The sequence below is a fragment of the Alligator sinensis genome, unplaced genomic scaffold, assembly GCF_000455745.1.
Source record: "Alligator sinensis unplaced genomic scaffold, ASM45574v1 scaffold1008_1, whole genome shotgun sequence".
Classification (NCBI taxonomy): Eukaryota; Metazoa; Chordata; order Crocodylia; family Alligatoridae; genus Alligator; species Alligator sinensis.
The window spans coordinates 2,018,529-2,043,869 of record NW_005842013.1 but is presented as its reverse complement, the minus strand read 5'-3'; the positions used below and the strand labels follow the sequence as shown (position 1 = coordinate 2,043,869).

The 25,341-nt window shown below is 48.9% G+C and overlaps 1 protein-coding gene across 1 annotated transcript in view; it reads left to right on the top strand.

The window, feature by feature from the left end:
* The window catches only part of MOGAT2 (monoacylglycerol O-acyltransferase 2), a 50,570-nt gene that overhangs the window by 16,050 nt on the left and 9,179 nt on the right, over nucleotides 1–25,341 (top strand). Inside the window, 2 exon segments of the mRNA XM_006021965.2 lie at nucleotides 2,209–2,387; nucleotides 23,198–23,402. Coding sequence (XP_006022027.1) covers nucleotides 2,209–2,387; nucleotides 23,198–23,402 — 384 coding nt within the window.

The following is a 25,341-nucleotide window of genomic DNA, read 5'->3' as shown; positions in this document are numbered from 1 at the left end:
CCCCCCCCCCCCGTCACCTAAGCAGGGAGCGTGGCCTGTCAGGGGGTGCACCAGCGCTCTCAGGGGGTGCATGTGCACCCCTGTGCACCTCCTATGGATCGCCATGGCTCCAGCCTGTGCCGCTGTAGAGCTGCCGCTCCACTAACCCTGCTAGCCACATATGGGGCAGGGTTGGGCCAAGTGATATTCGATATTTGCACTAATGACTTGGATAACACAACAGAGAACACGCTTATAAAACCTCCAGATGACGCTATGCCAGGACTTCGGAGGTCCAAATTATAAATGAAAACAATCCTGAGAAAGGGGAGCATTGGCCCAATCAAAGGAAATTTAAAACATCCTGCTTCCCTATGCTTCAGAAAGGGCACACATTCATGCACATGCTCAATAGATATGAAATGTGGAATAACTGGCTCTGCAGCTCTACAGAGAGGATCTGGGGAGGGAACACAGCGTGAACTAAAAAGATAGGAAGTCAACAATGTGATACTGTTGCAAAATGGGAAATATCACCTGGGATACATTCAATAGGACTGCTGAAAGCAGACAGAAGATGAAATTACTCCATGTTACTTCAGTACGGGTGAGGCCTCGGCTGGAGCACTGTCTCTTGTTTGGGCTAGAAAATATGAGCAATATAAAAAATATAGTAAAATTAGAGAGCATTCAGAGGAAAGCAACTAGAAAGATCCGAAGCTGGGAATGCAAGATCTATGAGAAACTGGGTTGGTCTGGACCAGAAAAGGGAAGATGGGATAAGTCTTCCAAAGACTTTTGTGAAGAGGACAGTGATCAATGCCTACTTCGCTGCAACAGAAATTTAGGTTAGGCATTGAATAGTCAAATACTGGCACACGCATAGGCACTGAGTACGTGGGGGCCCGAGGGCCCTGGCTCCCCTCGGGAAGAGGGTAGGGTGACCACCTGTCCCTAATTGAGCAGGACAGTCCTGAAATGGGAACGTCAAGTCCCGGTCCCGGGTTGCATGACTCTGAGACAGCATTTTTCCCGGATTCCCAGTATTGTGCAGGCGTCTGGGTTTTCTGCTCACCACAGAAAAACGTGGGAAAGGGCAGGTTTCCTCTGCAGTTCAGCAGATTTCCAGCCTGCAAGGGGCTGTAGGGAGTGAGGTGCAGGTGGGTGCCACGTGTACGTGTACGCACGCACACACGCATGTGGCCAGGAATACAGACCCAGGCAGAGGTGGAGAGCAGCTCCCACAGCTGTCTGCAGGGAAGTCTATGGGGGGAAGCAGATTGAGGGAGGGAGTGGGGCAAGGGCTGGGCCTAGGGGTGCTGCCTAGCCAGGGTGATGCATGGGGTTGTGGGGGCATCAACTTAGCCCTGGCACAAATAAAAGCTGGCACCTATGGGCACATGCTGTGATGGAGCTGGGGGGATAACCATCACTGGAAGGCATTTATCAAGTTAGACAAATATTTTGGGGGAAGGGGGGGGGGGGGGCGTGAGGGGGACAGTAAAAGTAAAGGGTTCCCAAATTTTTGTCCCTGAAGGGCCATTGCAAAGGGGCAGTCCTGGGTGGTGGGCCACATTGGATCTATGACCTTCTGTGGGATGATGTAGTTGGGGCTGGTCCTGCTTTGAGCAGGAGGTTGGACTAGATGTGACCTCCTGAGGTCCCTTCCCACCCTCATTTTCTAAGATACTATGACTCTGGGATGCTGTGATTTAACTATTCAAAAAGTACTGCCAGGCCGCAGGCTGCATCAAAGGGGATGCAGGAATCCTGCACTTCAGGAGGTATCCTTGAGAACAAGGAGTTGGACTGGACAACCTCTTCAGGTCCCTTCTAGCCCTATACTTTTAGGACTTTTTAAGCTTGCATAGACCCAGGTTTTAGCCCTTCAGCAGTGCCCCTGGCGCCTGCCCCATTTAGAGCTCCAGTAAACCAGCTGCAAAGGCCCACGGGGCTGGGGTGCTTCCTCCACATCGACCCCTCGCTGCAGGGATTCGGTGATGCAGAGAACCCAGCATCAGTCGCATTGTGCTAGAGATTTCCCTTTTAACCACAGAATCTAGGCATTAGCCCCAGTCTACTTCCTGAGACCTCTGGGCATGGTGGGGTATCACTTGTGGTCAGCCGGCACCCAGCAGCGACAGAGAAAATGTTCTTCCAAATGCTTTCTTCGCCTTGTAACCCCAGCCGGGTCCGGGTCACGTGCTGACGGCCCTGTTTTTGTCTCAGCTCAGTGCTGCATGATTCTCTTCGTCGGCCTCCTCTTCACTCGCTTGTGGCTGCTCAGCATCTTGTATGCCGCGTGGTGGCTGCTGGACTGGGACACGCCACACAAAGGTGGGAGACGGAATCGGTTCGTGAGGGAAAGCATCGTCTGGAGATACATGAGGGACTATTTCCCCGTCACCGTAAGTTCAACCCGAGCGGGAGCCCATCCCAACACATGCCGAAGCCAATAGAAAGACCTCAGTTATTCCCTTAAAGCCTTGAGAGGTGGGACCAGGGCTGCTTAGCACTGGACCTAACAAGTCAGAAGGAGATTCAGCTGCATCCCAGTGGCTTTGACTGCCGCAGCCCGGGGAGAGGGGCCAGAGCACAGGGTAGGAGTGAGGAGTGCACGGGTCTCTTCCTGGCGCTCAGACTTACAAGATCTTGCAACACAATTTAGCATGGCATTTTCAAAACCAAGTGCTTAAATCAGCCTGGCTTTAGGTGCATGGAATTAAGTGTCTAAGTAATCCTTGTGCAGTCCAGAAGAGAGGAGAGAAGTCTCATTGTCCTGTGTTTCCATTTGTACGGCTAAAGTTTTATCCCGGTGCCGCCTTCTTCCTCAATTTTCCTAAATTTACAACAGCATGTGAAGGCAAGGTTGGATTAGCGCTCAGGAACTCCTGTGCTTGGATCATATCGTTCTGTGTGGAGAGGCAGCTGGGAAATTATTGATGTTGCAACAGAGAAGTACACTGGATAGTCTCAGGGACTGTGTCATACCCCTCTGGGAATGCAGGTACATGGCAACAAAATGTACAGCTGGATTTCAGCTCTGTTTATACCACAGCCCATGGGTGGATCTAGGATTTTCAAACGCAGGGTGTAGATGGAGTGGGGCATCATCAGTGGAGGACTGGAGGAGGGCCAATATTGTGCCCATCTTCAAGAAGGGGAAGCATGAAGACCTGGTAAACTACCCAGCCAATTAGCTTAACTTCTATTCCAAGGAAAATCCTAGAAATATTCATCAAAGAGGCTCTGTTCCCCCTGGGCACCACTTGGGTTAACAAGGAATAATGGCCACAAATTGATTGAGAACAGGTTCAGGCTTGATATCAGGAGGCATTACTTTATAGTTAGGGCTGCCAGGCTCTGGAACGGGCTCCCAAGGGAGGTGGTGCTCTCCCCTACCCTGGGGGTCTTCAAGAGGAGGTTAGATAGATATCTGCCTGGGGTATTATGATCCCAGCACTTGTTCCTGCCCAGCGCAGGGGATCAGACTTGATGATCTGTTCAGGTCCCTTCTGACTCTAGAAACTATGAAACATGGCACGTATCTGTTTCCACTTAAACAGAAATCACTTGCTTTTATTCTAATATTCTAGGGGCCTACTGCTATATTGTCCAGCTTAAGATGAAAGCAAAAAAAAACTATAACTTTATTGGAATGTCTACTAATTTGCTAGATTGTATATCCAGTTTAAAAACCTGCAAGGAAGTAGGCCAAAAAATGGTTAAAATAGTCCAAAGATAGTGTACTGTTAGTTCCCTTGTCATTATAGTTAAATGTACATCCCTCATTCACATTTATAAAATGCAATTTGGTCTTCCAAATTTGGTCCCCACAGACTGTGCCGCCTTGCATTTTAGCATTGGCTTCTCCATACCTGGCATGCTTTGATTTTGCACTTTACATTCAGAAACATTTAGTGAATGAGTCCAGCCTGGCCAAGCGCTCTGTGCCCGAATGGCAGCATGGAGTGGTATTTTGTAACCAGCAGGCAAATGAGATTGGGTTTTTTTCCTCCCCTTGTTACTAGCATTGCAATAGCAAAAAGGAGGTGGAAATCAGGGAGGTTCCTTTTCTCCAGGACACGGAGACACTGTGCATGCAAGGCTGGGCGGGGGAAATCTTACCTGTTTTTGCTGCCTGTCCCCAGCATAGAGGTCAGCGAGGCTGAGCTCTGCAGCGGGAAGGAAACAGCAATAAGACGTGGTCAGTGCTATTTAAGGGGCATGCAGCTCTGTGCTAACAGGGACTGTCTCCCCCAAGACCCCTAGGTAACAGCTACGCCTGCTCTTGGTCAAGTGCTCACAGAGTGAAGCGGCTTTACCGTCACGTAGCCAGTCGGTATCAGATAAAGGGAGGGTGTGCAGTATCTGCAGTATCTTGAATTTGTTCCCATTTCAAAGTCCAGCGGCCAGAGGAGAATGGCATATCCACTCCTCAAGCTAATGCAGTTAAACCAGAGTAAGTCTGAGTCAGCCTGTTCAGCTATGTTTGCTGTCCCGCCAGCCGGCCTTCCTCCCTCGTATCAAAGGGAGCTTTTCTACCAGTTTTCATGGAGCCCCAAGTCGACAAATCCTCGTTTCCTTTCCCGCAGTCCAGGTGCCAGGGAATACATTATGCTCACTCTGGGAGAAAGAGGCGTACAGCCCCTGGAAGCTGGCATTCGCTAAGCTTTACCGTAAGGCAGAGTTTAAAGACTCTACAGTTTTAATGGGGGTTTCCATCAAAGTTGCCTTTGCTGCACATAGAGAGCAACAGGCAACGCCAGTTCATGGGAGGGTGGTTTTAAGCGGCACCACAAGCGGTGCAGTACGATCGCATCGCAGTAAAGCAGCTGCTGCCTCAGTTTCCCTGCAGCTGTTATGCAGTGCATGGACTCCTCTTCTTCTTGACTAGCTAGACGTCTGAAAAAGAGCAATTGGATTGTATTGTACAGGCTGCCTAGAAAAAAAAACCCGTGGAAAGTTACTATTTGCTTTTATTTCTATACGAATTGGGTTTATCCTGGGGCTGTCATTGTCCTGTGCTTTGAATCCCATTAAAACAGACACAGGAACAGTCCTTTACATGTGCAGCATGAATGGGAATTCACTCGCATCAGGCCTGATGGTCCCAGAGAAAAAGTGTTACCACAATACGTAGGCTGTTAGGTCTGGTGTCAGGGTTGAGGGTATTTTCAGTGGAGTTTAGATTATGGATAGTATGGGACAGTTTGGATAGGGAAGAGGTTGGCGGTTGGACTAAATGTGACCTCTGGAGGTCCCTTCCAGCCTGACTTCTCTATGTTTCTATAATACTTTGCATTTTTTGGGGGTGTTGGTTATAGCCATGTGGGTCTAAGGACATAGGCAGACACGTTCTTTGGATAAATGTGATATCTTTTATTAGTAAATAGTGGGAAACTTGTTCTTTGCAAGCTTTCAGGTACAAACACCCCTCTTCGGGCTTAGGGAGAGTCTGCTGGTGTTGGTGGAAGGCGGATCTTGGCCAGTGATAAAATGTAGCTGGTAAAATGTAGAGCGGTTACCTGGTGTTTTGGGATGGCAACCCTACCTACCCGTCTTGCACCTATTAATTCCCATCCTCTCTGATCTTCCCTGCCAAGCATTTGCATTTTCACAGACCTGCATTTTGCATATTTTTATTCCACCCAAGTGAGCACACAAACACCAGCAGACACTCCCTATGCCTGAAGAAGGGTGTTTGTGCCCCAAAGCTTGCAGAGAACAAGTTTTCCAACTATTTAGTTGGTCTAATAAAAGAGATCACATCTACCCAAAGAACCAGGTCAGTCTATGATACTTGACAGGTACTTAAAGGAGGACAGTGGGCTAGTACCTCTGTAGGTGCCAGAATAAAAGGCTGGGGGTGGGAAGGGAGAGGGGAATCCTCCTCTCTGTTTTCAGCCTAGGATTGTCTCACAAGAACCTCGTGCCTCAGTTGACCCACGTCTTAATGGAAGTAAATGCATTCCCCATAAAAGGCTTGTATCGATGAATGACTGAATTTGGAGAGAACTGTGCAAATTCAAACCAATACCAAGAACTGTATCAGCAAAATCCTGCTCCACTGGCCACTAAGGAACATTTTGAATAAGCCCTGGGACACATGAGCTTGCTAGTATCGGTTCTGCATGTGCACTGACACCTTGCATAGGTCACCAGCTGATTTTGAACTTGGGGCTCTCCAGCACAGACCTCAACTGTGTGCGGTAAGGGGCAACTCCATTTGGTGGCAACTACTCCATAGTAAGCTGTTACTGTCCAGTAAGCTAGGCATCATGGCAACACACACTGTGCTAATGCTTCCTCTTTTGATGCACAGTCAATAACCATCAGATAGAAGTAGCTTTGAAGCTCATTTCTGACCTATTTCAAAAATCTTCTTGAGGATGGAGGGTATGGGCCTCTTCTTTATGCAGTTTCTCTCTCCAGGGCATTGCCTTTCATAATGGATTGAAAAACCCATCCTGTTCCTCTTAAACATGAGCATAAAGAGCGGAGTCGGCTTAATTTTATCTCCCTGCATCTCTCTCCAGGCTGCCAGTTTGCTTATTCTCTACTGCATCCCAAGGTGCAGCCTAGGAGATGTGAATTTGTGTGCGGAAAATAGATGTAGAAAATAGATGTGACCAGAAGAGGGCCCCTTGCCTTTAAGTTTTACTTCACGGCAGCATTTCAGTGCCAGGTGATGCTGCTGTTCTCTACATGTCGTGGCAGCTGACAAAGTAGGCTCTTGCCTAAGGAAGGTTATGCATTTCTGGACTCTCCATCACGGGAGGTGTTCAAGGACAGTCCCTGGTTGGGGATGAACTGAGCACAGCAATGACTGTGTCCTACTATAGGTATTTCCCATGCTTCTGGGTCTTGCTGGGGCTGCAGGTGCGTCCTACTCAACCATCCCCTTTTCTGCTGCATTTGTCAGGGTTGGGTTTTTTTAAGCCTTCCTCAGAGGCATTGGGTGTTGGCTGCAGCCAAGGTTGAGGATTGACTGGACCGTGCCAATCCTCCTGCTGGGACTTAAAGCCAGAGGTTCCTGGCTACTAGAGGGTCTTGCCCCGCTGCTCAAGGTCTGACCAATCATCCTATTTGGGGTCAGGGAGGAATTTTCTATGGAGGTGTTTGCCTTCCTCTGTAGTGGGAGGCATGGGCCTCTTCCTTGAGATGTCTTGAGTGTATATTAGCGAGCTTCTCCAGCAGCAGGACGTGGCTGCTGTGGTCCCCCTGCTTTACTTGCTGCAGGTTAAGTTGTGATGTCCTGTGTTGTGTCAGGGTTGACAGTAGTTTTACTAAGAGGTTGGACCGTGGAGTTGTACGGGATGGTTTGGATAGGGATGATCCCGCCTGCGGCAGGGGGTTGGACGAGATGATCTCCAAAGTCCCTTGCAGCCCTTCTTTGATTTCTGTGAAAGCATACATGGTACACCTCCGAGCAAAATCAGTAGGGGAACTGCATAAATAACTATTCCCCCGAACCCCAATTTAGCGACTGAGCCAAATACCGTATTTGCTCATGAGCAACACACCCTGGAATATAATGTGCACCTTGTTTCTGGAAAGCAGAATGAAGAAACAAAGATATTTCCTTGTAGCAAGCAGCTGAGTCACAGCAGGGAGGGAAGGGAGCCTGCTCTTTGCTCTGCTCCCTGTGGATTGCTGCAGATTTTGCTTTTCAAATACAGCCAGGAGGTAGCAGCACCTGCTTCTACTGTATTTCTCATCTATAGTGCATACTCCAGTTTCCAGCCTCTGGGGAAAAGGGTGTGTATTGTATGCAAGAAACGACAGTAGTTTTATTCCCATTGAGCAAAGCATTTCACTTCCAGGGGCAGTATTCTTGACTTGGTTTTGAAATTCAAGTGGGCTAAATGTAGTAACAAAACCTTTCCATGTGAAAAATCAACGGGTCTTAGACCGTATTTCCCCTCATTTTTTGGCTGAAATGAGGTGGCAGATTAAGCACAAATGAATGACTTCTTTCAGCCGCCCTCCGCATGTATTTTTTTCAGTGAAAAAAAAAAAATTTTTTGCCCCAAACATTTACCAAATAATCCCAAGAGCACTTGGTTTGCAAGCCTTTTCTAAACACAGGTGGGCCAATGCTCATGACTGCAGGGAAGTGCTGTTATCCTGATGGAGGCTGCTCAGGCCTAGAGGTTGGGAGGTTTACTGAAGGTCACAGAAAATGCCACAAAAGCTGGGACTAAGGGTTTTTAGTAAAAAATTAAACACCGCATAGAGCTTTCCCCTGTCAGCCAATCCCATCCCCAGCAATCACGGAGGATGGGTCTGACCGAGCGAGAAAAGTGGGACTTTCGCCTTCCAGCTGGATCTAAGGCATGGGCTTGATTGAGCGGGGAAACCTCTTCCCTGCTCAGCCAGACCCTTCTCTGCAATCTTGGAGGAGCGGATGTGGCTGCGTGAAGAAACCCAACTTCCCCATTTATGAAGAGGCACCCAGAGCTGCCCCGGGCTGCTTTTCTGTAAGCAGGGAAAGCGGGCATGTACTCCGGGGGCATGAGGGCCCTTCCAGCCTCAAAGCACGTGCCCAGGGGGTGCAAGCAGCACAATTTTTATGGAGGCACAAACGAGACACAATGGTGGGAAAGCACCGTTCCCACCCCCGCAGCGCTGAGCACCTCTGCACTGCATTTGGCAAGGTGCTGGAGGCAGAAATGGCCGAAGCAGAGCGTTCCCACCTTAATGCACTGAAACAAATGACTCTGCCACTTGCTCCAGCCCCACCTCGGCACGCCGCAGCGCTGGCGTCTATTGAGTTCATTTAGTGTGACAGGATTAGTTGCCTCTGGAAGATTAAAAACGGCTTCTGATCCTCCCGTGTCCTGGCAGCAGGCCTAATGGGGGTGAACTGTGGGTAAGCCAGCAAGACGAGCCGCCGGTCTGCTTTGCTCAGTGTTATTTTGGGAAGAGAGTTTGAAGGCTCCTGAAAGAAAGGGTCTGTGAGCACATCGGCTGGAAGGAGGGCTGGCACGTGCCTCCGTTTTCTTGGGGGGTTCCGAGGGAAGCAAACTCCCCCTCTGCAGCTATAGGTCTGCACAGGACTGGCTACGCTGCCATTTGGGGAACGATGGAGGGGCAAGGGGCTTGCCAAGATACTGCAGGGCAGGCTCCCCCCGCTGCTGGCACTGAGATAGCACAGTTACCCAGATAGGACTTTTCTTTCAAACCAAAGGCATCAGCCCCTGAGCCCAGGAGGTTGCCTTCGTGCTCTGGCTGGTGCACAATTGCTTCTGAGAGCCAGGGCGGGGAATCCATCCAGAAGGCGCTGAAAACCCACCCGGTGCAATGCAGACCTGAGAATTGGTCCTCGGGGGACAACAGTTGCCCCCCGTTTCTATCCTGCCCCACTCACCGCTCTGCACACCCACCATCTCCACCCACCCTCCAGCCTTCGAGGGCAGCTGGGTGCAGCAAATGCAGCCTGAAGGCAGGTGCAAATGAATGAGGCAGCGGCACAGGGTGGCAAGGAGCACCCAGGCCTCCTGCGGTCGACAGACAGACTGCACTATGCCACATCCATCCGTGCAACCCCTTTCAGTCGGGGACAGGGCTGTGGTCAGCCTGGAGCAGTGGTTAGAGCAGAAGTCTGAGCCAAAGGATAAAGGGACAAGCCACGGTCCTGGGATGAAATAGGAGACAGGCGATATCAGGAGAGTGGCAATGAACACGGGCTTCGGCAGTTGAACACCACTGTGTTACATCGGTGTAAAGACACGGCGATGCAGACATGCTTCCTATGCAGACCGCTTGCTGACTAGTGGGGAAAGCAAGAGACAGTCCTGGGCTCCAAAACCAGCATAGCCATTAACTCATTGGCCCAAACCTCACTTCACCCAGTAAGAAATGCCTGGGTGATATAACACTTACCACCTTCACGGCCTTATTTCTTACAAGGTGGTTGGAGATCTTCAGCATCTTAGAAAGGCAGAAACCCAGGGCTCGGTCAACCCTGAAGGTGTAACTTTAGGGCCACTGTCCTTATGGCCGTCCCCTTTCGGCAATTAGTCACTTAAAAAAAAAAAATCCATCTCTAAACTGGCTGTTTCTGATACTTTAGCCTGTCACCATCACTGGTTGAAGCAACAGGAAGCAAGATCCCTGCTGAGCTCAGATGGGCAAATCCATCTGCAACATCCTTGTCTTCAAAGTCAGGTCTCCGTAACCGCAGAATAACCCTGACACACTGCAGTAGCAGCCATTTTGCTGGTTTAAATTCCCATTTACAGCATCCTTTTCTGCTTCCCTCTATCCACTGCTTTTCCTTTGTGCAAAGCTAGAGGAAATGTCTCTCAAACACTGGGGTTATCTAACTGCACACCCCCTGTTATCTAAGGCAGCTGGCAAGCTCTCAACAGCATTAAAAAAAACCCCCACTAGATTTTTAATTTGTAACTGAGAGCTCACATCTAGCCTGCCTGTCTTCAGAAAGCACAGCTTAATCCCTGAGAGCTGCCATTCAGGATTTTCCAGCCTGTGTCTCACTCGTTCTTATAGCTGCATACAAAAGCCATGACCTGAGTTACTTAATTGTGTCCCCGAGGCAGCAATTGGTGCTTTGGGTCCTAACCAATGCACTTGAGTTTAAAAGAAACCTTCCCATTAATGTCCAGAATCGTTCAACATAGACTGGATACAATGCTGGCCTTATTTGTAACAGGGAGCATTTATGCCAGGCTCCACAAAGTTAACCATCAGCTTTTTAATTTCTAAAAGCTTTGGCCATTTACTTGATTTTTCTTTGATTGGTAGGAGAAGAAAGGAGGGAGATCTGGGTCAAAAGTGACATGCAATCAAGTCTCACAAAGTTTATCTCTCCCTTCCTGTCAGAGCTTTCTGTGTCAAAAGAGCCTGGCCTAATCTCTCTAGGCTGGATGCTCTGAGTCACAGGCACCAGACTGATGCATCATGATGGGACGGACTGGGGGCAGCTCAGAGTCACAATTCCTCCCCTGCTCAGGGATGAGGCAAGCCTAATCTTAATTCAGTATTGGCATAAACCTGCATTTACTGGCAAGGATTATGTTCATCTTGAAACCTCTATACAGCTTTGGAAAACATCTAGTCACAGCAAGTGCAGCCGTCACAGAGAATGACAAAGCCCTCGTCCTTGAGCGTGGAGGATGAGTCTCCAGCACCCCAGAGACACAGACACGTATATGCAAACCACTCGCTGACTAGGAATGTAGCATTTCCCAACCTGGATAAGACAAGTGGCCCTTTTTCACCGGTATCAGTCCCCGACAGCAGCCATCGCCAGCTCCCTGAGACAGATATGCAACCAGTTCTGAAATGGGCCGTCACGAAAGAACCGCTCCGCATAGCAAATTTCCTCTTGACCCCCTCAGTGAGAGTCCGGCTTATGCCCTGGAGCATAAATAATAAGACTTTTCAACACTGAAACCCCAGCGCATACAGCGGCTAACCAATGTGAGCACTTGGCGCTCCTGATTCTGTCGGGGGTGTTCACGTGGTCCCCGCTACACTCGCCCCTGAGCAACTCATAAAGTTGAATGCATTTATCCTCAAATAGCATAGTGCGGTAGGGAAGTACTATAATCCCCCCTTTCCAGATGTGGAACTGAGGCAGGGGACCAGATGTTACAGCTCAGATCGTCAAAGGATTTAGGTGTCTAGCTCTCACACCAATTCACATCTTCATTGGGTTTATTTGTATTAGAAGAGCTAGGCCCAAAAGACTGGATCCAAGTCACACAAAATGCTCATGGTCAAGCAGGGCACTGAACCCAGGTCTCTTATAAACGACGCTGGATAACCCTTCCTCTTGGTCTCGCCCATTTTCTAGAGCTACCCATGGACAAATGGATGGAGGGGAGTCTAGGACCAGAGAGGGACGCTTGATGCAGAACACCAAATAGCAGAGACCAGAGGAGAGAGAGGTAGTTAGTCATGTTAGTCATCAGGAAGAAGGCAGGGCAGAGATGCACCTTATAGACTAACTGAAGAAGATGCATATGGAGCACACAAGCTTTCGTGAACAGTGACGTAGAGATCACGTGAGTCTACACGTGATCGGCAGCTACTTTGCCATAGCAGCATGCTCCCCGGGTTTAGTAAAGTAAAATCTAGCCCTGCATCACATGCATGGCACAGTATGGGCAATTACTGCCCCGTGCTTCAGCGCCTCCAAAAGGAAGGACTAACGCATGGCGCTGTAGCAACGTGACCATACGGCGACATGTAGACATGCCCACTAAATGGGAAAAGAGGAGGCGGAGGAAGTGGGGAGGGGGACAGTGCTGGGAGAGCCATGCAAGCAAAGAGCCCGTAGGACCCATAGGAACAAAGGGGTCCCAAAAGCTGATCCAGGTGAGAATCCGTAGTCCCCGTGTAAACCAAGCATAGCACCGCCAAGTCTGCGGATGGTTTCTTGCTCTGCAATTTCCCCTTCACACTGCTTTTTACCATCTTGCTGCCTGAGGACAGCAATCCTGAGGTCAGCGATGGAGGGTCCAGGGGGTTTGAAGGGTTCTGGGTCTTCCTGCAGCCGATGTCAGAGTGGTGCTTATTCAGCCTTGCACGTAGCCATCTCCCTGCCTGCCCGATGTAGAGACATGCAGAGGCCCGGGGACAGAGGGAGGGAGATAACAAGGAGCTCAGCTGTTTGATAAACCTGATCAAGAAGCAGGACTAGACCCTCATGCTGGTGCCAGTGGGAACAATGGGAGCAAGACAACCCCAGGGAAGGGTGTCTGTGACCCCTCCATCTTCCATCACAGGTGAGTGGGCACCTGACCTGGGAGACTCCTGCCAGGCTGTGTCCCTGAGATAAACTCAGCCTGGAGGAGCAGGTTGTGTGAAATATTAACAGTTCTGGCCTCCTTCCCCATGCGGGATCCAGCAGGAAAACATGTTTACGTGCCCATTTCAGTGCGTGCTGCGGGGCCTTTCTCCGTTCAGACTCAAGGTGAAAGGTGCGGTGGTATAAAGGGCAATGATTAACCAGCAAATAGCACCTACTCCACCAGGCTCTGGAGAACAAAACAAAGAGCTGCTTGCATTTGGAAAAGCACGGGGGAATGTGAAGGGGCACATCCAGAAGGCTTGTTTCTTAAGCAAATACAATGCCTTTGGGGTGGGTGGGCTCAAAAGGCCAGGATACTCGCTTTTGACAGGATGCAATGCGAGCATGGTGGCCCATTTCTGCTGGCGGATGCAGACAGTTGCAAAGTCCATGCTCTTAGCAATCTTCCCTGGGAATCTGGCATGACTTATCTGTGCCGGCATGCCCTGGTCTTTGTGCCCCTATGTGGATGGATGTGCATGCAAGGGGAGTGGGTTGTATTGGCACTGCATGGGCTTTAGAAACAATAATTAAGTGCTAATGAGAATAGATTGGCAGACTGAGCATGGCCAACCCAGTATGATTTGGGTGAAGCATCCTCCTTCCCTCCCTGGCTTCTACAAATGGAGCAGGACTCTTTACTGGTGTGTCTTATTGTTTGGAGGATTTTATGTCTTCTGTTAATTACTAAAAAAAACACTGGGGAAAGGGGCAGAGAACTGAAGGTGACAGGTTGGCCTTTATTGTGTCTGATGAGTGATGAGTCTTTCACTTGTATTTGGGGAAAGCAAGAACAGAAGTGGAAATAAAGGGGAGGGCAGTGATAGACTAAACCCGAGCACAAGGAAGAGTCAGGCAGTGTAGTGGTCTTCTACCAGCAGTGTCTGCTGGTCCATTGAATAGTCTCCTTAGGAGACTTGCTGAAGCCCAGTGACTAGAGTAACTAATAATGGCACTGAATTGCCAAGGGGCGAAGAACGTCTTAGGTAGCAATCAGGAGGAGAGGAGGACCTCGCCTCTGGTTTTGCAGCTGTATTGATCTGCGACCTACTCGCTCTGGCCCCTGTCCTTAACTCGCTGAGCTGCTTTGAGGTGGAGAAGGACACTCATTGCCGGGGGTCACAAGAGTTGTTCCTTCTGCAGGCCAAGCTCATTGCAAAACCCCTGAGATCCTTGCATCCTCCTCTTCTCCTTACAAGCCTCCTGGTTTCACCCTTATGTGTCCTTTTTCAGGGCCACCCACTAATGCCATCACCCGCTCCCTCATGCCAGGGGCTCTGCCTACTCTTGGCCAGAAGCACCGTGTCCCTCACTGTCCCCTGCCCTGACATCAGGGTCCTCCATTTGCTCCTTGGGCTTTGCACAGCCCCATTTCTCTCCCCTCTCAAGACCTCTCCCCATGGCAAGGGCAGGACAAAATCCTAGCTATTTTGCCCTGCAGCCCCCACACATTCACAAAGCTAACCAGGACGTTCATGATTGATTTTCTCTTAGGCTGCAAGAGAAGTCATTCAGGATGAACCCAGCAGAGAGAGGCCACTTTGCTGAGTGCCAAGCCATGCTTTGCCCAGCCAACAACCTTCAACTCAAACAACTGGCAGCAGGGACGGCTGTGCTCAGTCTTAGCCCAGCGATCAAACTTTGTTCCCCAAAAGTGTCACCCATGTTGATCTGGGCTATACTTCAAAGCTTTGCCAGACACACTGTGCTGGTTCAGAGTGAAAAGTGGGCCCCATGCTCCAAAATATAAGCCTCGGTTATATGGGGGGGGGAAGAAGAAGACCGTTCCCATCGCTCCACACCTTAAATAACCAGGCTAAGGTTGCCACCCCTCCCAGACTGGCCAGGAGTCTGCCAGAATCCGCATTGATCTCTCGGTGACTATTGAAAGCCGCCCGGGAGATCGATATTGTGAACGGGTCGAAAGTACAATTACATCACGTTGGTAAAAAAAAAATCTCCTGGAATAGCTGCAGTCAAAGTTGGCAACCCTAAAGCAGGCCAGGGGCAAGGATGACTCCTGGAGCCATAGACTAACAGCAGAGTTGGTTTGGCACCATTACCAAGGCCTTGCCAGGCACCAGCCCCTGCTGCTTGTCTTCCTCTTCCTCAGCACAGGTCGAGGGGATGACGGCTCCCTGTAGCCTCGGATCTAGCCAAAGGACCCCACTCCTTTCCTGGGCTGCCGTCGTTTCCACACCCCGCTACTATGTAGACAAAACCCTTTGGCAAGCAGATGGTCTTATGGCATCATGGGCCACGACAGCTCTTTAGCTCTGCAGGACATTATCCGGACATCCTCAGATCTGCTCGAGGCGAGAGGCAACCTCGCTCCCGACTGATCTGTTTTCACAGCTTCCCATGTTCATAAATGGTTGCTTATTTGGACTAAGTAATGGAGCGAGCTGGAGGTCGGGCACTCATCTGTTCTAGATCTGCACACATAGAAATGCACGCCTTGAGAATGATTAAAGGCGCGACTCATTCAAAGAGAACTAATTAGCAGTGACTGCCCTCCACATTAACCCCCACCCCCAAAACAATCAAAATCAGCCAGTAAGCAAGAGACCAAATCCCCACCCCTCACTCACATCAGGCCCCGCTCCCACGGATATCTCCCTGCGCTCAAAGTCACTGCAACCTTTGAGGTGTCCACGAAGATGACATTGTGCAGCAACCAGGCCATATCATGTAAGATATTAACTCCCCTCTCGGTGTGTACACATTGTGCCAAGCACAACCAGGAGCGCAGGAAGAGCCTGAGCTCTGAACAAGAGAAGAAATGTGAGTGAATAAAAAGAAAAAGGAAAAAAAAAGGACTCAGGATTGAATCATCTAGTTATCGTACCTAAGAGATCCCAGGGGGAAGAGGAAGGATGGTTAATGGTGAGGGCGCTATAAACCTGGGTTTAAATCCCCGTGGAGTTTCTGTGCCTCAGTTTCCCATGTCTAAATTGGAGATATAATAGCACCACCTTGCTTCACAGATTGGGAGGACCCATAAAAGCCAACGGGATCTCTTTTTCCTACAACTTGGGAACCAGGGCTCTGAGGTGCCCACTGACATACAATTAGTCTATGCAAAGCCAGGGTTTGAACCCCAGTCCTAGCAAATGCCTAATTATAAGACCAGCCTGCCTTTCTGGCTCCTGTGCCTTTTGCCCACTGTGCACGTGAACAATGGGGCCTTCGATGACATTCACACATTCACAAAGATTTAGGGCTAGAAGGGACCCCGTGAGATCATCAGGTCCACCCCCACCCCTGCTCTGGGCAGGAAAGACTTTCTATACGGTGGGGCTGTAGAAAAGATTCACCTGGCTCTACTTCACCATCCCTCTGGCGTGTGAGCAGGTTGGCAAGTTTATTTCCCAGCAGCTCTTGCCCCTGCACCCGGTAGCTCCTTTTCAAGCAAGAACTGCTGGGGCAAAACCATGTCGATATATCCGGATAAGGAACCTGATTTGGGGATGTCTAGTGCTGGCATGGTAGTAGATGGGGCAGGGAGGCAGGATGGATAACTGAGGTGCTGTGGATAGAAATAGGGTCATGCTATATCACTTATGTGGACGCAGGGGATTTTTGTGCGACCAGGACACATGCCCCGTTGACTTTCACACCCGTGTAAACAAAGAACAGACAGACAAGGCAAATAGGGCTGTTACTAGTTTTCCTGTCATTTCATGGCAAGGCACAGTAATAGCAGCTGACAATCTGCTCTCCTAGGCTAATCCACTTGTCTGGATGCTGGTGTGTTTTACATGGCTGTACAAACCTGAAATCAGTTATCCTGTAAGTGTGATGTGTATCCAGGCTCTAAAACGGACTCTGTCTATGGCTATCCCGCCCAGCTAGGAGTGCCCAGACAGCTTGGGCAGGATTGCACTGGCAGAAGTATCATGCACAAGCTCACTCCCCTTGTTGGGACTGCAGAAGTGTGAACAGGTGTGGGGAGTGGGTAACATGGGGTTTTTAATGTGATGGATCTAGCGGTGGGCCTTAGACAAAGAGCAAAGTCCTAGCTCAGAGTGTGGGAAAGGGAAGTAAAGCCAACTGAAAGAGTGTTGACCCCTGAGTTGAGGTGCTAAGCTGCTACGATGGCAGTGGTCCCCACTCGCTCAGTCCTAAGCAGCAGACCCCAAGTTTCCCATTTTACACATCCAACATTTGAGGCCTCCCATACTAGGAGATGCTGCATGGAAGATGCAGCCACATGCTGCTCTGCTCATGCCCAAGGAAGGGCAACGGTTGCTTGGCTCTTGCTTGCAACGCTGAACGAGTGGAGGAGAGCTTGATTTTGCCTGTGGGGTGCTGTCACTGATGCTGAAGAGACAGGCGTTGTCAAGTGTTATCGGTGTCATTGCTATTGTCCTCATTGGGTGTTATTGATATGCTGTCAGGGTTGAAGTCTCGGGAACCACGGTGTCGACAGTCACAGCCAGGAGATCCCAGCACTAATTTCGTCTTAAAGATCGACCCCAGGCTCGGTTCAGTGACAAAGATTCAGGCAGGTGTATTGTCTACAAGTGCAGCACTAACACGCTTTGGCCTAACTGGTACATCAGGCCAGGAGTTAAGGCATTTGTACTGGTGACAAGGTAGTTGGCGCAACACCATGCACCCTAGGCCACTACAAAACTCCCATGCTTTCCAACCCTCCTGTGATACAATGATCAACGCAAATGATGTATTGCATTCAATCTGTATCTTGAATATCTTAGACTGTCCTGTACTACGGGCTTGTTTCATGTCCTGTCCTAGGTGTTCCTGTTCCAGCCCTGTGATCCTGGTACTAGCCTATCCTACACCTTGTACAGCCATCTCCCCTTCCCATCTTCTGGCAGGAGCAAGGAGTTCATGCATTGGTCAGGGTTGCTGGTCAGGCCAATGCTTTGGTGTGAGCAGTATATACTGTATTGGTCAATGGTCTTGCAAGGCATACAACTGTCTTTCTTGGGGAAACATTTTTATGGGCCCAATCAGGCTACTGACATTAGGCTAAGTAGGGGGGAACTCTCCCTGGAAACATCTGTTCCAGCTGGCAGCATCTGGTTCCACTCCTGCCCAAATTAATGCACGAAGAAAACAAATGAGACGGAAACTGTGAGCACAAGCTATCAACACAGTGCTATAAAATACAGAGGAGCTGCAGAAATGTAATAGGTCATGGGGAAATTTGAAAGGGACACGCTGTAGGGAAGTGATAAGTAAGCCCAAATAGAGAGAGCACGCTGTGCAACCAGGAATGAATGAGCTGCGCTGGAATCAGGATTTCTGGCCGCGGTGTGGGGAAGGAGCTTTTTGTCTGTCTCCTGTCCGTGCCCACGAGCACTACAGAATTGCTCCATCCAGCAAGCGCTCCTGTAGGTTGTCAGATCATACGTGGCAGATGTGGACAGCCTTAAGCATGCAATGGCAAGCTCCCCTTGGCATTTATGGGTCCACTGTTACCTTTTTTAACCCCTTCAATCAAATGCGTTTGCAGAAGGGCACGCTTCTCTTCTCGTGTCCAAATCATCGCTGTTTTATTATTTCAGTGTTCATTATCAGTCTCTTCGGCCTTCCAGTCTGTCTCACACACACCTGCTGCCAGCTTGAGAGCGGCTCTGAAAGCGTTAACACTAGACTCCACCCCTCCTGCTTGAGAATAAAGCTGGCAGCTATTTTGCAGCGCGGTGTCTTCATGCTTCGATTACTCCATGTTTCTTCCCTGCTTAAGACATACGCCCTGATTTTGGAGGGCTGAGTGGGGGGAAACAGTGTATGTGGCATGTGAGTAAATACAAGATGCATGCATGTATATGCATATATAAAATGCATAGTAACCAATCAGATATCTTATACATTAACCAACTACTTCCCTGTCAGTGCAGGGCATGAACACTACCCTTGCTTTTGTCTATGGCATGTTATATACTGTTTGTGATATTTCAGTTATTGTTTTTCTAGGTATGGGTGAGGGTTTCCAAGTAGAGATTTGGGGTATTTCTTCAGTTCAAGATTACCTGTAAACACAAAGGACTGAACTCTATATTCCAGGGTGCTCCTTCAGTTTTGTGTTCCTATGTTTTTTCTCCCTTCTTTGATTTCCTGGTATCCTTTTGCTATTGAGATACCCAGTACCCAAGCTCTGGTCTCCCTGATGAGCAAGAGAGTAGATCTTTCCTTGATGTGGGCTGTATTATTGGTATCAGCAGCATCTTGACTGAGCAGGTCAGGACTTTGTTTGATACGTACTTAGTGTCCTTGCTCTGAAAAAAGGGCAATAGAAAGAGATGGGGAGGTAGTAGAAAAAGGAAGGGTTTATTCCCATGTAGAGACAGGGAATGGAGGTACAAGCAGGTGAAATAACCTACCCAAGATCTCATGAAGGATCTGTGGCGGAGCTGGGATCAACTCTCCTGAACGCTACTTCAGAGCCTGGCTTATGAGGACATCCCATCCTTTCAAAATTGGACACCCAAGTTTGCTGGCCAGTCTCAGGCCTCAGTTTGTTTTTCCACGTGACTCCTTTCTAGGCATCTCCTTCGTACGGGATAGCTCTGTTTAGCGCTGCTCCCCCGCCAGTAACTGGTGGTTGAACTTGGATCATGTCCTAGGAAATGTGGCCTGTATCTTACTATCCCCTCTTCTGTAAGAATTAAAAGTGATTGCAAAATTCCCATGGCTAATACTGAAAGTCCAGGGGCATGGGGGTTCGTGATATTTTCCCCATGTACAGGAGGGGAGACTGAGGTCACACACAACCAGCTTTCTAAGTGCTCACCATCCATTACTGGGGCCAAGTTTTCAATATGCAACATATTTTCAAAGGGACTTACAACCAGTATCAACCTGTGCAACACTTATGGGGTGCATCTACATGTTCATTAATGCGCTTTTGCTAACATGCATTAAATTTAGTACCTCCATTGTGAGGAACTAGAAAAAAAGTGCACTAGCCTATTTTAATGTGCATTAGCGAAATTGCATGGTTTTTTTGTGATGCTTCAAAATAGGCTAATGTGCATTAAAGCACATGTGTAGGCACAGCCACGGGCACCAAAAACACTGAGGTCTCCTGAAAACTAGGCATTGAGTTGCAGCAGAACCAGTTTAGGAACCCAGATCTCTCAGCCCCATGTTTTAATCGCTGGACAAAAGTGCCTCTGCTAGCCACTGCTTACTTCCTTATAAGTCCTTTTCTGATTAAGCTGAAAATGATATTCTTCACTTCCTGTCCTAAACCATCCTGTAGCATTGTTGTACCCATTCGACAGCCTCTGAGTATCCCTGAAGAGATTACTTCGTTTCAGTGATACCTAAATAGTTCTTCCATCTTGTTTGCTTGTCCATTCATAAATCATATAAGGCTGAAAGGTCTTATGCAAATGGACCTTATAGTTAGGAAATGCTGATGTAAAACAAGATTGATCAAGATGGAATGAATCATGGAAATGCTCCTGACCACTTAAGTCACCCGTCCAGTCCATTTTCTTGCTAACCACCTGTGCTCCGATGCACTGAGGGGACTTGGGTTCATCAAGGGCTCCTCATTAGGAGAGGGCGCATGAATGGGCATATGTGTACTGTCAATAGCATTTCATGACAAATGGAAAATAGGCCATGAGTATTAAAAAAACTCGTGACCGACCTGCCGCTGTCAGTGATCCTTTCTAGGAAAACCAACAAATTAATCAGCTGCCCCTACATTAGCGCCAAGGATCAGAGTGGTCAGAGGCAGCAGTGGGTCACAGTTAGACCTGATACTCTCTTATGCATAAGGCCCATCAAGAGGGGAAGTGAGAGAGGGCTTTACAGCAGATGGAAATCTCAGATTTGCCTGCGCCTGACAGCTCATCAGGCTAACACGGGTAGGCCAGCACACCAGTTTCGACAGCGAAAGACACAGAATCATAGGACAGTAGGGCTCAGAGGGACCTTGGGAAGTCAACTAGTCCAGCCTCTTGCTCAAGGCAGGATCAGCTCTATCTAAACCATCTAAGACAAGTGCTTGTCTTACCTGTTCCTAAACTCATACAAACGACCCTGTTATACAACTACTGTTGTCCCAAAACACTTAAGAACACCTTAACCTGCCGCAGGTAAAGCAAGCGGATGAGGCCACTGTCAATGGCCTGCTGCTGCAAGGACAGGAAGTGGTTGTTAAAATACCATATTTACTCAAATACAGGATGAAGTCTCCCCACCCGCCCCTGTCAGCATGGGGCAAAAACCCTTTGGCTTACATTCACATACAAGGAAACCTCCTTAAATATGATATGTTGCCTATCTTTGAAATGCTGCTAAAAGCAGCATGTGCTCAGTAATGGAAGCTAACTACTGTATGATGTTGATTGAATGCTACCAGCACTGAACATGACTATAAAACACATGGCTCAAATGAGGCAAACATCATCATCATTATACTTGTCATCATTTTCATTGTTATCATCTTTATCATCACTGTTGCTCACCTCAGGGGACCCACCTCTGAACAGTCTATGCCAGTCCCCTATCTTCCATATAATGTTTGCTATCTCTTCTCCATCATCTTCTACTGCCTTCCTGTAGTTCTAGTACATCTCACTTAGTCCCATTTTGACACAGCCCTTGACTAAGGGGTTCACATGTCTGTTTTATGGGCAGGCTCCTGGTCTTCTATAGGGTATTCCTGAAGCAGGAGATAAACTGGTCAAAGTGGGCTGTCAGGGTACCTTGTTGCTTAATCAAGAGTAAGAATAGGTTAGTGCAGCCTATCTGAATAAAATATATGGTAGTACCCATTGAGAGCAGTCCCCCTTAGTGCTGACTCTTTTTGAAGTCATGGTGAGCCACTACATTGCATACATTTCCATTTCCTTTTCATTCATTCCCACAGCTGAGCTGTACCTTTCTTTCCTATTTCCAATGATCCTCTTTCTTCACCAGCCTTAAATGTCTGGCAAACATCACCAAACGGGGCCCCAAAGAGTTCACCCAGAATCCCTCTGTTGACCCCTCTCTCATCCTGTTGCATATAGTGTGACCCCACACTCAATGAGGTGAAAGCCACATGTTGCCCTGTGCCTCATCTGCATATCAGTTGTTGGAGGATCCCAGGACTCATGACAAAAACACCCAGTGGCATTCATGGGGGGGGCGGGGCAATTAGCATATGGACCCTTTGTGAGGGGGGATCTGCAGTACACACCTACTGAGGAGTGCTGAGCTGTGGGGTCACTATGGCTTGAAACTCTGTTGGCTCTGCTGGGTCCCAGCTCAATTTAGCATGCGGTAAATCATTAGGGTTTTGGCTTTGGACTAATGTCATGTATAGTGTGTGTTCTATATAAGGGCCAAACTGCTGCTCAAAAGTGTGTTTATGGAGTACCTGTGCTAATTCTTGCAGCAGTTTTAAAAATAGTAGAATGCATCAGTTTTGGGTGAACTAAATCTATAGATACTACATGCAAATTTCTACAGCCATGTTTAGTTCAAGGTCAATTTTTCTGAAGTTGTTTTTCACTTCCATGTGCTCAGGGAGAGCAGGGTCTGACAGTAAGGAGGAGGGGAGTGGCTACAGGGGGAAGAGGTTGAGGGGCAGAGATCAAACGGACTACCTGACCCCCCAGATTTATTTTCCTTGCTATAGCAGCAGGAGGGGGACAAATTCAAGGCAAACCTCCAATAATTAGATTCTATACCTGAAAATTTTTATCAAATGTGTACATTTTCCATATATAGAATCGAATTATTGTGGGGTTGTCTTATAATCAGGGTTATCTTGTATTCGAGGAAATACAGTACACTCGAGAAATCCATGCTGATCTGACTGGAGGGGTACCATTCCCTCTTGATCCTATATGCGGTTAGTCTGACTCTGAGTCAGGGGTAAGACCCTCTCACCAGGCACCTCCAGGTGTTTGAGTCCTAGCAGGAACACTGGCTGCAGCTAACACCTAGAGTTAATGAAGAATTTGAAAAAAAACCCTAGCCCTTGTAGCAACCAGAGGGGGAAAAAAAATCCTCCCTGGCCCCATGTCATAAACAGCAAAGCCCAGAAGCAGCTAGCAAAGCCCCAAAACCCAAACTATTCAAGGAAGCTGGTATTGCCTGAAATTCCTGCAGGGATGTCTTTGAGCGATGGATTTGCCTATTGAATTTGGCCCCGCTCTGCAGATCTAGACAGGCTCTGCAGTCAGGCACTCCCTAAGCGGGAGCTAAGCAGGAGTGCAGGGAAGGGGTAGCCAATGATTTTACCCCTAGGTTCTCCCGCTCAAATCTGGAGGCTGCCTGTCCGGCTGCCCCAGGCAGATCACCCATACGAGAACCACGCAGGCAGCCTCCTCCCACCAGTAGCAGCTCGTCTTCATGACAAACCCCCACCCCAGGCATGTTATATCTATATCTCCCCATTGGTAATTGTGCCTCTAGCTGGTGAAAACGACGGAGCTGGACCCTAGGAAGAACTACTTGGTCGGCTTCCATCCCCACGGCGTCCTGGTGGCCGGCGCCTTCCTGAATTTCTGCACCGAGGCAACTGGGTTTTCGAAGCTGTTCCCGGGACTCACTTCTCACCTGATGATGCTGACCGTCTGGTTCAGAGTCCCCTTCTTCAGGGATTACCTGATGTGTGGAGGTAAGCAGGGCGGCTGCCCAGGCACACGGCAGGACTGAGATCTGCAGCGGGGCTGCTTGGAGAGCCAGGCTCTGCTGGAGACAGCAGCAGTGGCTGGGGATGTGTTTCCTTCCCCAACACCGGTTCCCAGGCTGGAAGGGAGCAGACATGGAGGGGAAAGCCACCCACTGCTGCTGCTGTCCCTAGCTCCCCACAGACCTGGATGCAGCGAGTAGGAGCAGCTCTGGAGGTAGCTGGAGATGGTGGTGGGCAGGGGAAGAGGAGGGATGGGGAGAGGAAGTGCTGCTGAGCACAAAGGGGAAGCGGGGCTGGATTTTTACCTGATTCAGGGACTTTGAAAAGTCATTGGCTGCTGCCTCCAGGGCACCATCAACTGAAAGGGGGATAGATGCCCTCTGGATCCCACCCTGAGCATAAGCAGATGCACAGCCAGGGAGTAGAGGTGACACAAAAATCAAAGTGTCTTGCTCTTGAATGAAGAGCCCTCCTGTCTCCATTCTGTGTTCTTAACACTTCCCCCCTTTTGTTATTTAACAGTTTTTCATCATTATTTAGATTACTCTTAGTGTCAGGAGACTTCAGTCGAGATCACAGCCTCCTTGTGCTGGGTACTGTACAAATACATAGCTCTGCTTTGAAGTGCTCCCACTCTACTGGACATCATAATCTAAGAGGGAGCCTTCCGACCCAAGATGAGAAACTAGCAGTTTAAGTGACTTGCCAAAGGTCACACAGGGAATCTGTGGCAGAGGTGAGATTTGAACCCAGATCTCTGGGGGGTGCATTTGAATACTTCAGCTGCAGGATCCTCCTTCCTCCCCCAGCATTCCTGATAGTGTGAAACAGTAAAAAAAAGTCTTTATTTTATCACGAACACACATAAACAGCACCCAAAGCAGAGAATCAAGCCTGATCTCAGAGGAACAGCTAAATCTCCCACATACTGGATGGAGCATTTAATTCTTTCATGTTTAAATAACAGGCAGGTGAGAACTTGCTGTTGCTATGAAAGGAGAAGAAAAGTGTCTCCTCTTACAAGGCTGCTGCGGCAGCTAACAGCTGCCAGGGACACAGGATGCAAATAGCAAGTCATCCTGCTAGAGAGGCAGCCACCAATACACTGATCTCATGGATGAAAATAATATACTGGATGCTGGATAGGCAAGCAATGGAAAAAACATGAACTCAGGGAAATGGAGATGGAGGGCGGATAGGTGAGATTCTCCAGGGGAACTGCGGGAGTTGGGCATGAGCATTTTTACACACATAAGTGCCCATTTTTTTACACATATAAGTGCCCATTTTTTTTACACAGAAAATGGCAGTGGTGCGCTTTTGAACTAAAACACAGAGAAGGTGATTTTTAGTTCAAAAGTGCACTGCACCCATTTTCTCTGTGCTGACGCGCATTTTGCCACTTATACAACTGCAAGCGATGCAGCGCCAGGCGCGCCAGCTGGCATGCAGAGCAAACTCGATTAATCTATGTGAAAATGTAAATGTGTATGTATATGAAAACATTTGTGTATAAATGCCCCCTGTTCCCACTCACATTCAAGGAGCCTTAGGCACTTAACTGCCTTCGGTTTGTTTGTTAGGTGTAAGAACTTGACCAAGATGCATTGTGAACCAGTGGCAGAGACAAGACTAGGATGCAGGCCCCCTGACTCCCACCCCGGGCCCTTACCACTGCCGAATCTCCATCTTTTAATGAGATGCAGGAGACAGATGCTGAGGATACAGCAGGGCAGGCACAAGATACAGGGTAGGTCAAGGCAGCACTTGCCGTTCCATGAAATCACTTGCAGCTGGATGCGGCTCTCATTGAAGTCAGTGGCCAATCTCCCTTCTACTTCAATACGAACTGTGCTCCCTTCACGCTGCCAGCCAAGTGTAGCAACTGGTCTCGGCCCTGTCTCAGTCCTTTCTTCCTCAAACA